Below are 14698 nucleotides of genomic sequence, written 5' to 3' on the forward strand. Positions count from 1 at the left end.
AAGTGAAATAGTCAATAGGAATCTAGCTATGCATTCCTATGGTGTTTTTTTTAATTTTTATTATTATTCTGACGGCGTACGCCAGTGGTTCTCAACCTGTGGGTCGCTGTGTGATTTCTGCTGTGCTAGGTGAGAGTCCTCCTCAGCCCTCTCCTAGCGCAGCAGTGTCAGTTCTCCCACTACGCTGCCAGATGTCTCTGCAGTCATCCCTAAATTTTACCGTTGGGGGTCACCATAACTTGGCAAATGTTACCAAGGGGTCCCGGGCCTAGAAAGGTTGAGAACCACTGCGTTAGAGAACCATTATCATCCTCAGATATGCTTTGGGGAACTCTGTTCGGGGAAAGCCTGGTCTCTGCTCGGAGAAAGTCTGCTGACCGAGTTGGAAGTTTTAAGCCAACCAAAAGCCGTTTTTGGTTCACAGGAAAGGAACGGTTTAGCTGTTACCCAATCAGATACTTGCTTCATCTTCTTCAAAATAACAGCAGGAGTATTATGTGTAGCTGGAATGTGTCATTTTTGGCATTAATAAATGTATTATAATGTCTACAGGTGCTCCGTATTGGACTAATGGGCTACAACGCAACGAAAGTCAACGTAGATCGCGTATTAGAAGCTCTCCGTGATGCTTTGCAGCACTGCCCTAAGAATAAGATGTAATTGTGGTGTACTGTGCAACCGCTGAAGAAACTCACTGTGTAAATGTAGCATCAACCTCTACCTGCTCACCCCCTGAACCCATGTCTTCCATGACATCTCCTGAGCAATGAAAACATATACAATAAGATAGAGAAATAAAATATCTGTGATTGTCTATAGAGGATGAATTTAATAAACACTTTTAAACTATTCTTAGAATATGTTGACTTGACACTACACACAATAATGAACTGGATCATAAAGACCAGTGCAAGGGTAGTCAACCTCAGGACTCCAGCTATGGTGAAACTACAAGTCCCATGAGGCGTTGTAAGACACTGCAGAAAGTCACCTACACTCCATACAGCGTTGCGACCTGTGAACATGGCGGTGCTCGTAGTGATGCCACGCTTGGCGCTGTGCAGTGCTTCAGATAAAGAATAGCCTAATCACCGGCACACACATATGTCTACCCGATGAAAGGGCCCTGCACGACCCCGAAATGTTGTTCTCTGACATGATGTGACTGTTTGAGACCTATGAGAAGGGACTGCAGGGGTAGGGGGGCAATGCTCCTGCAAAACATGTAGTGCTTGTTCAAAGCTGTTGGGCTGTAGGGCACAAGGAAGTGCTGCAGGAAGGTGTATACTGGCAGGATCAATAGGTAGGATGTTGAGAATGGAAGAGAAACAGAGCACTGGATGAATGGACAAGGTGGAGAGTGAGTGACCCACTCTCATGAGTATGTACCTTTCAGCTCTGGAAGTTTGCTGGAAGTTGTAACTAACACTGCAGCATCCAGACATGGGGCATCTCTCATCACAGGTCATTTAGGTTTACAGTGCAACTGTCAAAAAATTTTTTTTTTTTCCCGGAGTTCAGCTTTACGTGCAGTAGTCCAGGTGACACTCATCAGTGATAACCTAATAAAATGACTCTGTCACTAGATGACATTTAAAATAAAAAAAAAGGCCTAAAGAAAAGAAATGATATTGAACCTGTCCCAAATGTTGGATATCTGCTCTCTAGAAGAGCAATGCAGTTCCAGAAGTCTTCTACATCTAACACACTTCACCAGTTGCCATACCCACCTCTGCATGCTGTGCTGCTATCTGCCAGCTACAGGACACAGTGATTAGGGCCAGGGATGGGGCTAGTGAATGAGATCACAGATGGGGCCAGCAGATGAGACTAGTGGATAGGGCCAGGAGATGGGGCCAACAGATGAGGCCAGTGGATGGGGGCAGTTTATGGTGCCAGTGGACAGGGCCAGGAGATGGGGCCAACAGATGAGGCCAGTGGATGGGGGCAGTTTATGGTGCCAGTGGACAGGGCCAGGAGATGGGGCCAACAGATGAGGCCAGTGGATGGGGGCAGTTTATGGTGCCAGTAGACGGGACCAACAGATGAGGCCAGTGGATGGGGCAGTTTTTTCTGCCAGTGGATAGGGTCAGTAGATGAGATCAATTTATGTTGACAGTGGATAGGACCAGGAGATGGGGCCAGTGGGTAGGGCCAGCGAATTAAACCAGTGGATGGGACCAGTTCATGCTGTCACTGGATAGGGTCAGGGGATTGGGCCAGTGGAGAGGTCAGTGAATAGGGTAAGCAGATGAGGCCAGTGAATGGGACCATTGGATAGGGCTAGTGGAATGGGTCAGTAGATAGGGCCAGTGGATGGAACCACAGGGAGCAGTGGCAGGCATCCCACACACCTGGAAATGGATTTGAGATCGATTTCCAGCCAAAACCGCTTTTGACCTAAAACAGCGACGATTGTGCGACCGAGCTCAGTGGTGTGTGAACTTGGTACTCATATGTGTGTTGACATTTTGATGCAATTTTTAGCACTTGTTTTTCTGCGTTATGCGGGCTATAAATGCACTTTGTAGCACCAAAAGAACTACTTGAACCTTTTTACGTCACACTGGAGGACAACCCAAAGGGCTTTGAATGGCACAGGTGTGAATGGTAACTCGGGGCCCGTTCACACCACCACACCATGCTGGCACACGACCACTGGTTTACACTGACAGGTAACAGTGCTTATGTGCCTATCGTGGTACATCACATACTTTGTTGTTAGAACACAAGTGACAATTCATTTCATTAAGTCCCTGTTCACACCTAGGAGTTTTGACACTCAAAGATAAGCGCGACAAAACTCTTAACATATGAAATCCCATGTATTTCAATGGCCCCTGTTCACACCTGAGAGTTTTGTTGGAGTACATGAGCTTTTTTTTGCAGATTACAGCGGCGGGTTTGGCCCCATAGACTTCAATGGAAACGCCTGGAAACGTGACACAGGCATTTTGCACCTTTCTGTGCACGTTTATCCAATGACTGTAATGTCTTCCAATCTGCCTGATAGAACGCATCTTAATGTGCGCACATCTAACTCGTGCGAAAATGTGCACTAATGCTAAAAAAAGCTGATGCCTAGGTGTGAATGCAGTCTAACTTCTATTGGCTCATTGTGGTGCGCTGTGGTTGTACTGCGTTGCACCACGCTGCGTTACACCACGCTGCACTGAAAAAAAGTACTGCATGCCTTATTTTTTTTAGCGCCCATCACCCGACAGCGCTGTGGACTAAGCCAAATACAATTGTTTTGTCTGTCCGTTGGGGCTGCGCTGGAAAAGAGAGTCAGCACAGCCCCCAACGCATCTAGTGTGAACAGGCCCTAAATTCCCATTCACACCATTGTGTTCCGTGAAAGCACATCCTGCGAGCGCTGGCGTCAGAAACTTGTATCGCTCGTGCAGTGTCATTATACGTTTTTCCCCACGCATGGATGTGCATTAAAACGCTCACAAACAAGCAGGGGGAAAAAACGTGGTACGCCTATAACAGAATCTGCTACATGAGCTACTCTCCTGTATTTGTCACGTGTATGGCTCTCTTTATAATCAATAAGCAACACGCAGCAAACGCTGGAAAAACACGTGAATGTGCACAAATGCAAAGCACGTTCCCGGTACACCACGGTGTGAATGGAGCCTTAGTCCCCTTCACCCCTAGGCATTCTGTAAATGTGCAGCAAACATGCACACAAAGGACAGTGAGCACAGCCCCAAGGCATCTAGTGTGAATGGGCCCTAAGTCCCCGTCCACACCATTGCGTTCTGTGAACACACGCCAAACATGCATCATGTGTGTGCTTTGAAACGCGTCAAATACACACAACATGCTTGTGGTGCCATTATATGTTAATAACACTCCAAACACAGACGGCAAAATGCATATTTTCCCCGTACGTGGACGCCCATCATAATGCGCTGGAGAAAACTTGGGACGTACATAGCAGAATTTGCAACATGAGCTACATTCCCGTGTTTAACACACGTGCAGGCACCCATTGAAATCAATGGGGAGGAAAACGTGCGTTGTGCCGGTGTTCCGTCGAAAGCTCCAACTCCTCGAGATCTGCAACGATCTGACTTCCGGTTTAGTTAGAAGAGGTTTGGGCGGGAAGGCTGTACTGCACGTGCACCACCTGCGGCATTTCCCTATACACATACTACATAGCAATAAAGTATTATAATGAACTAGGGTCAGACTAATCCAGTACGTTATTCAGCTGAGTTGCCCCACTCAATAGGGGCGCAAGCGACGGACGCAGCACTTATGCGCCGACATAAACGATCCCATACATTGCTATGGCGATCATTCATGCGACCGCACGATCTGAACCGACCCCCGCCCAAACTGCTCCCTGCACTATTTCTGCCGTGCTGATCAGTGTGGTTTCCATGCAAGTTTCAATGGAACCGTGCTGAAACGCAATTAAAAACTCCCAAAACCTCCCCTGCAAGATCAGCGCGGTAAGTGCGAATGGGCTCTGAACCAGGCCTTAGGTAAACAATCTGCAAAATGCAGTGATCCACATCAGCCAATCAGAATTCATCTAATAGCACTCAGGTCTAAACTAATAGAAAGGTAACAAAACGTCAGTCAAAGTATCGCAGCGCTGAATACTGAAAAATGGCCTGGCCAGGAAGGGGGTCTAAACACCTGGTCTTGAAGTGGTTAAACGGTTGCTAAGGTTTAATTTGACATCTGACGATCCTCAGAAACCCCAGCTAATATTGTTAGAAAGGACAACCGCCATCCCCAATGTGTCTCTGCAGACAGCTGACTCTCGGCGGGTCACGTGTCAGGCACCCCTGGAACACTGAGGAGGAGTTCTTGGAAAGTGTGTATGTAGAATGGTGACACGTAGAGGAGGAACTACACCCAGCGATCCCCGCTCACCCGTCTCCCTCCTTCCACCCGCTCTTTCCCGCACTGCAGCCCGGAGCCGCGATCCCAGCCTCACCAAACCAGCTCCTACAGCCACACCCCCAGCCGCCATCTCCAAGGATACTGCATCCAAGTACCGCCCCCCAACTGCAATCACGACTGCTTTTCCCTGTTTGAATCCCTCTCAGCAAGCTGCCGCCGCTTCCTGTTTCCAAGGCAACGGCATGGGCTTCAGCGTCCGCTGTTACCATGCCAACCAGAGTTGCAGGCCACTCGGCCCAAAGCAGGAGCTCAGAAGAAGAGTTGGAAGACAGAGGAGCGCAGCGCACGGGAGAGCAGCTTGTGTGACACTATGGCCGGCGAGGAGAGCTCACTCATGAAGCTGGAGAATGTCATTCAGGTGAGGGAGGCTGGTGCTGGGTCATTGTGGCTGGCATAGAATAGTTCTTGTCAGCGAGCTCAGGGCTGCGGCAAAGTCTGATGTACATTGGAATGATTGGCTAAGGAGACACAAGCCGCATTGAGGATGGCTACCAAATGGAAGCATGCATTGCAGGATCACATAGGTGTGCATAGAGATCGCCCTCCCTTAACCTGTGTAGCAAATTGTGTACTGCACAAACATTGTATTACCCATTGTAGTGGGGTTGCCCCTGTACAGCAAAGGGTTAACTGCTTGTTTTTGTTTTTTAAAAGAGTTATACTCACCCCTGAACTGAGGAGCCAGCTGGCTGCTACTCCAGTCCCTGAAGCCTGTCTCCCCCTCCGCTCCAGCAATGGTATGTCCCTTGGCATCCTCACATCCTATACACTGTGTATAGAATGTGATGACTCAAGGATCCTTAGACCGCTGCAGGAGAGGGGGAGAGAGGCTGGAAGGGTCAGCCTAAGAGCAAGCCATCTCCAAGGATCGGGTGAGTATAACTTTTTTTTTTTTTAGCACATAGACAAAAAGGAGCACTTAACCCTTACAGTGCAGGGGTAGCCCTACCACAAGGTATAAGAACATGCTATAAAGCCTATCTCCGTGCAAACCCCCCCAAAAAACACCCCTGCAGTGGGGCTACCCCAGTATTGAGAGGGTTAACTTGAGGAGCGGTGTAAAGCACAATAAAGTTACCTGGTCCCCGCTCCCCCTGTGATCAGTATTCACCTCTCCCCCCTCCACTCTGGCCGGTCCAATGTCCTTCGGCATCCTCACATACAATAAAGGGTTACGGAACCTCCATTAGATATAATGATGTCAGCGGTCCTTAGATGACTGGAGTGCAGGGGAGAAGAGGATGTGGGGACCCGTCTAGCAGCCCGGAGGGGGATCAGGTCAGTAAATCTGCTTTGTATAGATCCACAGATACTAGAGGAAATCATTTCTATATTGGGCTTATGTTCGGTTCCTGGGGTGAGCGCTCCATAATAAACAACACTTTTGGGTACATTCACATGTGATCTGTGATAGGTTGGTATTAGGGATGCACCGATATATCAGCCGCCGAAACATATCGGCCGATAATGGCACTTTTGGCTAAATGCAGAAATACAATTTTCCTGCCAATACATCGGCGCATCCCTGCTTTCTTTCCTCCCCGCTGGGCGCTGCTCTGTGTTCCAGCCGGGAAGGGAGAAACTGTGATAGCCGGCCGAGCGCTGTGAGCGGCCGGCATCTCCTCCCACACCGCTCAGCCTCCTATCACAGTCCGGCAGAACGGTGTGCGGGCGGAGACAGGCGGTGCAGGGAGGAGAGTGAGCTAAAGCAGAGACACCGGCACTCCAAATTTGCAAAATACGTCTATTTATTGACGGGCATCGTGGTAAAAAATAACGAACGTTTCGGGGTCACAAAGGATCCCCTTCATCAGGTAAAACATACAGAGAGAGGAGAGCCAGGTACAAACACTCAGTGATCAGTGATCGCTAAGTGTTTCTAGATAATTGAGGACAGAGTATAGTTACTATATCCTCAATTATGAATGAATGGGAGTGATCTACTGTATATCAGCTCCTGTTCATTCATAGCTAGTATTGTCAAGTAAGTCTCTTCCTGGTCACATGATGAATAGCCAGTCATGTGCCACATAGCGGAGTTCTAGTTCTACAAGAATAAGTACATATAATACCCGGGAAGGAAAGGCAAAGGGCAATGTGTCTCAATGGATGAAAAGTCTGAGGAAGTGAAAGTGCAACAAAAGCAGAAGATTTCCATCGCCTGTCAGGTGTTTATAGCCGTCTGTGTCCCCATTAGGGAGATTCGCCCTCTATCTGTCCTGGTGACATCCTACTTCTGATGAATGACTTTTACTGCAATTTTGGGCTTGAGATAAAGTTGCGCTAATATTATGTTCAACTGCCGCCATTTTATTCTACAGGGCCTGGGGGGGAGGGGGGGGGGGGTTAATAATGTAACCTTTGATGCCATAGGTCACTGATGACAGCCTTTGTTATTTGTATAAGTTACATGGATAACAATGTATCTCACAGAGTCAGCGATAGGATGTAAGGCCGATCTGCAGAATACTCTCTGGTATTAAAAAGTGCAATTCAAGAGATAATCCATAATTCTGCCTCTTTGTAAGACAGGTTCAGCTGCATCTTGAATATGCGGTTCAGTTTTGGTCACCAATCGTAGGGCCCATTCACACCGATTGCGGTGCGTTCCAGAGCGGCAGCTGCTGGAACGCACAGCAATCGCTCACAAAACCTCCCCTTCATTCTGGGGCGGGAGGGGGGCATGGTGGTGCATTAAAGTCAATGGCACCGCAGCCACGCCCCCCGCCCACAGTGCGATCAGACACGTGGCAAAACATTGCCTGCGTTCCTGTCCCCTGCAAACGCAAAAATTGCTGCATGCTCTATTTTTTGGCGTTCGCAATGGACCAGAATGTAGGCAAAGTTTTGCCACGCGTCTGATCGCACTGTGGGCGGGGGGCGTGGCTGCGGTGCCGATGACTTCAATGCACCACCATGCCCCCCTCCCGCCCCAGAATGAAGGGGAAGTTTTGTGAGCGATTGCTGTGCGTTCCAGCAGCTACCAATCTGGAACGCACTGCAACTGATGTGAATGGGCCCTTAGAGGCTTGTTCACACCATGTACAGACCAGAACAGTTTGTTCCCAGACCCAAAAAAATCCCAATGCATCCCTATGGTATTTCTGGGCTCTGTTCACACCAGCGTAGTCCGTTCCGGACCACACCAAACCAATACTGTATGTCTCATGTTCTCTGGTCTGGAACGCATGAAAACGCACCAAAAATGCACTGTAACGCACTGGACCACACCTGAAAGCCCATTTTAAGCTAAAAAAAAAAAAACTAAACAAAAAAACCCAACCTCCGGAACACGGCAAAATCGCGCTAAGAATGCGGCGACATGCAATGCACCTCAATCCAGATCTGGTCTGGAAAATGGTGTGAACCTGGCCTCAGGGAAGATTTTCTTGAACTGGAGGACTCGGCTATATGAACAATTGCTCAGGTTACACGTACTGACTGTGGAAAAGAGGCTCTTAAATGATCACAACGGACAAATATATGAAAGAAGTACTCCGGGCTTTTTACATATTAACCCTTACAGTGGGGCTTCTGCCGCACTGCACAGGTTAAGTGCTGGTTTTGGTCTAGGCAGGGGCGGGCAAACTCCAGCCCTCCAGCTGTGGTGAAACTACAAATCCCATAATACATCTGAACTCTGGGAGTCATGCCTGTGGCTGTAAGAATCTTGCAATACCTCATGGGATTTGTAGTTTTACAACCCCTGGTTCATGGTCTAAAATGAAGAAGATACACTCAGCTGATCCCCAGTCCCGTGGTGGTGACCGCTCACCTCTCTCCCCCTCCTCTCTGGCTGAGGAATGTCACTCAGTGTACTCGCGTCTAATGCATGTCAATGGACTCGTATCAGACGTAATGATGTCATGGGTCCTTAGGCCGCTGGACCCCCCGGGGGAGAAGAGGTTGCAAGTGCCGGGCTAGCAGCCAGGTGGGATCTAGGGTCAAGGAGAGTAGTATATATTTTTTCTTTCAGAACCTAGGCCAAAACAAGTTAAATTGCCCGGAATTGTTCTTTAAAGGTAACTATTAGGGATGCACTGATATTGCGGCCGCCGAAACGTATTGGCCGAAAATGGCACTTGTGGCAAAATGCTGAAAGTGCCATTTTCTGGCTGATACAGCGGTGCATCCTATTCTCTCGCTGGGCGCTGCTCTGTGTCCCAGCGGGAGGAGAGAAACTGTCACAGGAGGAGGTGCACCTCTAGTAACTATAGCAACTGCAATCAAATGTTTATAACAGGGTCCCTGAAGAAGACACATGGCCACACTTTGAGGTCAGAAAGGAAGTTTAACCGTTAACCCTTGCAGTAAGGCTATCCCTGCACTGCAAGGGTTAAGTGTTCCTTTTGGTCTAGGGGTGAAAATAAAGAAGAGCGCAGGGAGCCCTCACCTCTCTCCTCCTCAGCTAGGGTTGTGTTATATTCCTCGGTGTCCTCAGGTCTAACAACCCTGGGGGAGAAGAGGCTGTGGGGACCGGTCTAGCGGCCAGGCAGGACCGAGGATCAGGTGAATTTATTTGTTGTATTACTTTGAACAGGCTGTTGGTCTTGGATGTTGGCACTCCGGCCAGAATCACTGACTTTCACAGGCGGCCTCCCCAGATCGCCCATCTGAATGAGCCTCAGAGAGGCCAGGTGTAGATATAGCACAGGTCGTAGAATGCACATAGAGCTCTACCCTACACCAAAAGCTAATGACATGCGTTTACTGTATATGCAAAATCTATGATGAGCAGCCCCTGATTTTAAGGGGAATAGAATCTGCAGGAGACAGTCTGAAGCCTGTTAGTGCTGAGACAGTTTTTTCTACATATATGCATCTATATGCGTTTATAGGACACTTCTAAATTGATGTCATGATTTCAGATGGTATCATTCACACTGTGTTCAGAGAGAATAGAATTCTGTGCATCCAGGGGCAGATCAGACACTCTGACCTCATCTAAACGCATGAAAGTACAGGTACAAAAAACGCAGGAGATTGTGATCTGAGAAGAATAAGGTTTTTTTTCTGCTGCATTTAGAAACGCAGGAGGCTCGTGTGAATGTTGGATAAGCCCCTATTCACACTTGCGATGCGGGTTTATGCAGTCTTTCACATTGCAATGGGCTGCCCTAGATGGGCGACAAAGAAGCTCATGCCCCTTTTTTAGATTTGTGCGCTTCTTAACATTTATATCTCATTTGTCATGCATCTTTGCGGGCGTAAAATATGTCTTCCTTGGTGTATTTGAGGTGACATTAACAATGACTGCCATTGCAAGCACAACACGCATTTCTCGAAACACGCAACATGCATTCACATGCTACACTAGTATGAATGTGGGCTGCGTTGTGGCTGAAATCAGCTGTGTTTTTTAACGGCTCCTTCGTGAAAAACATTTAGTCCGCTTTTCATTCAGACCGGAATGCGCTGCTGAATATTTCACCAATTTGTAAATGAAAATCTTTTCTCCTAATAATAATAATACACAGCACATCATATGACTGAGGTCCTGGAATGGGTGCAGTTCCCACATGTGTCCAGCAGGGGGCAATGTTCTCCTTCATTTGGGCCATACAATCCTATGTTGACAATAGAAGGCTCCAAGTTCTTAGTTTGAACATATATTGGTATTGCTATTATTAGCTGGAATAACTTTCTGTAGCCGCTTTTGTTTAGTCACGGTGATTTCATTGCCCAATATACACACATTTCACAGCCTAATCCAGATAAAGAAACATCCACTGTTCTCATGTGAACAGCCAATAGACAGGCAGTAAAAGGGGGGATAAATGAAGAAAGAAATATAAATGAAAACATTCATTGTTATTGTACAGGATTTATAAAGCATCACCAGAAAATAAAGGGAGACAGTACAGTTACAATACAAGATAACACAAGAGGATTAGGAGGGCCCTGCTCATAAAAGCTTACAATCTAAGCCATAAATGATTCTGTCCTCAAGAAACACCTCCAGCTATGTACATATACAAACACCTTTAAGTTTGCATTCTATATAGATTTTATTTCACCTTTAAGCCTCATTTTGATGGATGGCACTTAGTGGCATATCCGGGGTACGGCACATATGGCACATGCTCTGGGCGCCAATTGAAGGGGCCGCTATGTGGATCAGCGACAGCTCCTGGCAACCAGTGACGTCAGCCAGGTGGGGAGATGGCCCTTACACACCTCCCGCCTAGCTCTTAGCAACCTGGGACACTCTGGCCAGCATCCAGTGACGTCACTGGTTGGCAGGAGCTGGGCGGAATTGACACTTCCTCCTGTCCATGGTACTGAATAGCCATACTATGGACAGGGAGAGGAGGAGTCTGCAGGAACCAGGGCATTGCACCTGCAATCCACTGACCATGGTTGCTCTACTGGCTCCAATTCACATAAATAATAAATGTACATGTTTCTTTTATGAAGCAGTGTGCATTTCTTATATTTGTTTTTTCAAAATGAAGATACGTGGCCACAACATGACGTTGCATTAGAAGTGTTTTCATTTTAAAGTGCCAGAGCAGTAAAAATGTGGATCTGCCTTCCACAGTTAGTAGTATCAGCTGAGAGCGGAGATCATTTCAAAAACATTTCGATGAGTTTCCCAGTTCACAAACATAGAGGGGTATGGATGCCCATGACGGCACGTACACACCTACATATGGAATAGGTTGGAACCAGATGGACCTATGTCTTTTTTCAACCATAAAAACGATGTAATTTGCGGCACCATGGCCGATTTAGGACGTGTGAACGAGGACCCAGTCTGTTGTGGTTTGTTGAGTTTAGATGTCTGTAGTAACACTACATACAGCAGGGGGTGTCCTGGCTGCAGGACTTATACTCTACAATGACTAGTCCGTGGCACTATCGCTATGTAATGATAGTTGTTCTCAAAACATGTAGACATTCTAGTGACATGCCCCCATTTCAGATCAGTTTCTGGCTGAAACATGTTGAAAGCCTCTTGAGGACCACCGGTTGCCTTCTTCTGGCTACCTTAGTCATCCTGCAAACAATGCTATAGGACGTGTCTTTACAACTGGTCAGCCGCTGGTATGGCCGTCTTTGCCCCTGAATATTGTGCCTGATGTGACCTGTCGACATGTTCTCGTTCTCTGAACTCGTCTCGTACTTCTTTGCAGTTTTGACTTTGTCCATTTCCTTTCTTCACACTTTCACCCCCTCTGCTCTCCCACTCGGCGTCTCCTTCCTCTCCCCTCCTCCCAGCTCTCTCTCGCTCACTCTCTGTATACTGACTCCCTTGTTCCTAGGCTGGCACCTGCCCAGACTGTTAAGGGAAAGAAAACAGTCCAAGAACCTGCCAAATCTTTGAGCTGGGCTCCAGAGCTTGCCTGGAAGGGGTGGGGCGGCCTCCTGAGTCAACAACAGCCACCGACAGGTGTGGAAGCGATTCCGGGCTAGGGTGGGGGCGCCAGTACCCCGAGAATGGGCTGAATGGAAGCAGCGGTCCTGGGCTCCTCTCCCTCCATGTAGCCGCTGCTTGCTCCCTTGGGATGCAGGAAACCAGCTTGCTTTCTACAATGGTGTGTACACACGACACAGGATAAATATACAGGAACACCTGCCGCTAGGGTCACACAGCAATGTTAGACCTCTGTGTGCTGCCTACAGCTACCCAACATCAATGGATGAATTTAGTGCACATCACTTTACATGGAGATGAAGGACAATAGATTTGCAGAGTGACAGAGAACCGATAACTGAACAGACAGATTTGACTGATTCTTGCTTAAAGGAGAACTCCGGGTAAAAAGTTAAATGTACCCTTGCAGTGGGGCTACACCTCCACTGCAAGGGTTAGGTCAGGTCTGGTCAAATACCATGAGGAAAGTAGCCACTGCGCCTTAAAAGTTACAGCTGGCCCTTAAAATATCCTTATGGATACTGGATTGGACAGACTGGATCCTAAATTCCATATTAGTTTGTCCACCCCTGGGTTAATGCAGAATTATGAGGCGAGTGATTTTCAATCAGCCTCATAATCTGAGCCGACCTGTGACAATGAAACTGTCACAGGTCGGCTCAATAGATCGGGAAGTGAGTGAATACATACTGTCGCTCGCTCACTTCTCCATCTATCCCTCCAGAGAGCCGTGAATGTCACTCATGGCCCCTGCAGGGACCCCCCCTCCCCTGTCCGATCCTCCAGCGCTGACTGGCGAAACGGACGGGGGAGGAGACGGGCACAGCTGGCTCTGCCTCTAGATAGGCAGAGCCAGCTGTCAATCCCGCAGCTGGGTGGATCCAGACATAATTGTCGGGATCCGTCCCGGCTGCGGCGTCTCAGTATACCGCAAGCTGTGGCTCGCAGTATACTGAGCTTTGGGTCACGGGAGAACGCTAGTTGGTATTCTCCCGTGACCCTTAGGAGAACTATGGGGAAAGCTCTGACCCCATAGTTCTCCTTTAAGTGTTCATTTTGTCTGTGGGGGCTCAAATAAGCTGTATTGCTGTATTGCTCACCTAATCCTCGATCCGGTGGTGGTCAGCACTCGCCTCTCTGCTCTGGCTATGCAATGTCCCTCGGCACCCTCACTTCTAATGCAAGTCAGTGGAGCTGCATAAGACATCATTACATTAGCAAGCCTTAGACTGCCGGAGCCCAGGGGAGAAGAGGCTGTAGGGAACGGTCTAGCAGATGGGTGGGACCGAGGATCAGGTGAGTATATCTGCTTTTTTTAAAATCTGCCATGTTCGAAGTACGAAGATACACAGACCTGGATCAGGCAACAGGCATGCAATGAGCATATATTTAAATGGCGTTTTTGTGCCCGGGGCTCAGCTCTAACACAGTGACACATTGACACATTTCTTTTGTTTCCTGGATTGATGTTAAAATGTCACAATAAATATACTTTTTTATTTTTTAAAGAAGGTTCCGGAACTGCTGATTAATCCGCAATAGCTTTCACTTGGTTCAGATGTGAGAGGTCACAGTGACGGATATGTCAGATATGTCATTTGATGTCCAAACAGTGCAAGGATGGAGATCACTCTATATCTGTTGTTTCTGTGTCAGGTACACCCTCAGTATTCTAGGAGGAATTCATGTTCTCCCTTTGCTGCTTTTATTACACTGGTTAATGGCAATGGTGATATCAATATCACATTTACACTTGTGTTGAATTCTGTCTCAGCAAGGTTTTTTACTGAACCGTAATGAAGAGACAATCACTGTTACTAATAGCAGCCCACTAGATGGTCCCATTTGCATCTAGCTTCTTCTCTAATAGCCTTAAAGGATATCTATGGTCAAGTATTGAATTTCCATCATTTCTATCTCACACCTAATAACCACATTGATTTAGAAGTTTGAAAACCTACTTATTGAAGATTCCTATAGGATGGACTTACTCATGCACTGACACAATTTCACTCAGCGTCTAAACAATGTATCATTATCATTGCTTGCTAGAAGCAATGCTCAATGGGATATATAGTCTTGAAAAATCGCGATTGCATCACATCAAGCAGCAGGGAAAGAGATGCAAAGCACACTGGGAATCCAGGAAGTTGAAGAAAGTGATGGGCAGATGGAAGGCAGCAATTACTATATAAAAGGGATTTAGACTCAACATCTGAACAATGCAGACATCTCAAATGTACCGGATGTTCCGGGAGTCTCCCGCTATTAGATAGCGGCTCCCGGACACCCGGGAGAGAAACGGGGGTGGGGACAGAGAGCACCTCCCTAAAATGAGAAGGGCGCCTTTCTGAAATGACTTATTTCAGGTTGGGATCCCTGACAATGTAATAT

At 47.5% G+C, this 14698-nt stretch overlaps 2 protein-coding genes across 3 annotated transcripts in view; both read left to right on the top strand.

The window, feature by feature from the left end:
- Positions 1-768, top strand: part of AGXT (alanine-glyoxylate aminotransferase) — a 40450-nt gene extending 39682 nt beyond the window's left edge. For both annotated transcript variants that reach the window (XM_018567910.1, XM_018567911.1), the window contains one exon: positions 553-768. In XM_018567910.1, the coding sequence (XP_018423412.1) occupies positions 553-660 (108 nt within the window). In that variant the 3' untranslated portion in view covers positions 661-768. The remainder of the gene's footprint in view (positions 1-552) is intronic.
- A 4082-nt stretch (positions 769-4850) lies between these two features.
- Positions 4851-14698, top strand: part of CROCC2 (ciliary rootlet coiled-coil, rootletin family member 2) — a 117277-nt gene continuing 107429 nt past the window's right edge. The window contains exons 1-2 of the mRNA XM_018567897.1: positions 4851-5017; positions 5101-5284. Coding sequence (XP_018423399.1) covers positions 4851-5017; positions 5101-5284 — 351 coding nt within the window. The remainder of the gene's footprint in view (positions 5018-5100; positions 5285-14698) is intronic.

Source organism: Nanorana parkeri, unplaced genomic scaffold (assembly GCF_000935625.1).
Source record: "Nanorana parkeri isolate BGI_ZX_2015 unplaced genomic scaffold, ASM93562v1 scaffold1114, whole genome shotgun sequence".
Taxonomy (NCBI): domain Eukaryota; kingdom Metazoa; phylum Chordata; class Amphibia; order Anura; family Dicroglossidae; genus Nanorana; species Nanorana parkeri.